Genomic DNA, 2,693 nt, shown 5'->3' on the forward strand with positions numbered 1-2,693 from the left:
CTTTGTCATTATACAAATTTATGTCCTCATTTGTCACAAAAAAAACGCGTACACACACACACACACACACACACACACCCACAAACACACACAAACACACACACACACAGACACAGACACAGACACAGACACAGACACAGACACAGACACAGACACAGACACAGACACAGACACAGACACAGACACAGACACAGACACAGACACAGACACAGACACAGACACAGACACAGACACAGACACAGACACAGACACAGACACAGACACAGACACAGACACAGACACAGACACAGACACAGACACAGACACAGACACAGACACAGACACAGACACAGACACAGACACAGACACAGACACAGACACAGACACAGACACAGACACAGACACAGACACAGACACAGACACAGACACAGACACAGACACAGACACAGACACAGACACAGACACAGACACAGACACACACAGACACACACACCCACACCGACACACATGCACACACACACAGACACAGACACACACAAACACACAGACACACACACACACCCACACACACAGACACACACAGACACACACACACACACACAAACAGACACAGACACACACACACACACACCAGTGTACTTTATTCAGATTACTGCATACTGTTCACTACACTCAATGAAAATTCCAAACGATATACACTACCGCTCAAAAGTTTGGGATCAGTAAGACTTGTAATGTTTTTTAAAGAAGTCTCTTCTGCTCATCAAGGCTGCATTTATTTGAATAAAAATACAGTAAAAACAGCAAAATTGTGAAATATTATTACAATTTAAAATGACAGTATTTAGCACTGGCTAAAGCCTGTGATACTTTTTCCAGGATTCTTTGATGAATAAAAAGTTAAAAAGAAGAGCATTTATTTAAAATAGAAATCTTTTCTAACAATATACACTACCGTTCAAAAGTTTGGGGTCAGTATATTGTTATTCTTTCTTTTTTTGAAAGAAATTAAAACTTTTATTCAGCGAGGACGTGTTAAATTGCTAAGAAGTGATAGCAAAGATTTATATTATTAGAAAAGATTAATATTTTGAATAAATGCTGTTCTTTTTAACTTTTTTTATCAAAGAATCCTGAAAAAAGTATCGGTTTCCAAAAAAAAATATTGGCAGCACAGCTGTTTCCAACATTGATAATTCTAATAATAAATCAGCATATTAAAATGATTTCTGAAGATCATGTGACACTTTATACTGGAGTAATGATGATGGAAATTCTGCTTTGCTTCACAGAAATAAATTATATTTTAAAGGATATTAAAATAGAAACCATTACTTTACATTGTAATAACATTTTGCAAGATTACCGTTTTTTTCTGTATTTTTGATCAAATAAATGCAGCCTTGATGAGCCAAAGAGACGTCTTTAAAAAACATTAGAAGTCTTACTGATCCCAAACTATTGAGCGGCAGTGTATGCAGTATGCAGCAGTAATCGTTTTAAACAGTATCATGCTACATTATTGTCACATGACCTCAGTGTGTCACATGTTTGATTGGAGTGTGTGATAATATCATCTGTGTGTGTGTGTTTGTTCTCAGGGCTCGCTGACGGACTTCCTGAAGGCGAATGTTGTGTCGTGGAATGAGTTGTGTCTGATAGCGCAGACGTTTGTGCGTGGTTTGGCGTATTTACACGAGGACATTCCCAACCTGAAGGACGGACACAAGCCTGCCGTTGCACACCGGTACTAAACACTTTCAATGCTCGTACAAGGGAACGCCATCCTAACATTTAACCAACATCTATTTAGTTTCTTGTATAAAGACCCAATTTATAGTCTAATATAAATGTGTAAAATATTATTTGGAAACTATTTTGTTTCTATTAAGTTACATTATTATGTTGTTTTTCTACTCATTATAATACAGTTAGATGTTTTTATACATACTGTATGTATTTGCTTATACATTCTGTAAAAATTTTTTATTTAATTTATTTAAATATATTTTTTCATTCATCAATATATATACATGTGTATATATATATATTATTATTTTTTTTTTAGCAAGGGACCCAAAGGCTAAAATCTTACAGGACATCTATATAGTTTTTTTGTATAAAGACCCAATTTATTCTGTAAAAATGTATCATATAAATATTTGTAAAATATTATTTGATAAATATTTTGTTTCTATAAAAAAAAATTCAAACTCATTATAGTAATGTATTATAGATGTAATGTCACCTTATATACTTATTTGTTGACTTATTTATTTTAATCTAAAATGTATACATTTATATATGTATTTTAATCTTTTTTATTATTTATTTATCCATTTTTTTGAAAATTTTAGCGATGGACCCCATCCAAAAATGTAGCAAGCATGTATTTAGTTTATTGTATAAAGACCCAGTTTATACTATAAAAAAAGGGATATAAATATGTGTGAAAAATTATTTTTGTAAAATAGTTATTTATATACGTATTTATGTGCTTCTTATTTTTTATGTAAAATGTATATATTTATTTATTTGTAAATTTTTCACACTTTTTCTCTAAACTTTTCCACCCACGCCCCCAGTTTGAAACCCCCTAAATCAGATGTAATTTAACCTCTGTATCTCTCTCTCTCGCTCTCTCTCGCTCTCTCTCGCTCTCTCTCTCTCGCTCTCTCTCTCTCGCTCTCTCTCTCTCTCTCTCTCTCTCTCTC

At 33.7% G+C, this 2,693-nt stretch overlaps 1 protein-coding gene across 2 annotated transcripts in view; it reads left to right on the forward strand.

The window, feature by feature from the left end:
- LOC107572302 (activin receptor type-2A-like) overlaps nucleotides 1-2,693 on the forward strand; it is a 24,099-nt gene that overhangs the window by 15,552 nt on the left and 5,854 nt on the right. For both annotated transcript variants that reach the window (XM_016258724.1, XM_016258726.1), the window contains one exon: nucleotides 1,581-1,726. In XM_016258724.1, coding sequence (XP_016114210.1) covers nucleotides 1,581-1,726 — 146 coding nt within the window. The remainder of the gene's footprint in view (nucleotides 1-1,580; nucleotides 1,727-2,693) is intronic.

This window comes from Sinocyclocheilus grahami, unplaced genomic scaffold (assembly GCF_001515645.1).
Source record: "Sinocyclocheilus grahami isolate Dianchi unplaced genomic scaffold, SAMN03320097.WGS_v1.1 scaffold1732.1, whole genome shotgun sequence".
Lineage (NCBI taxonomy): Eukaryota > Metazoa > Chordata > Actinopteri > Cypriniformes > Cyprinidae > Sinocyclocheilus > Sinocyclocheilus grahami.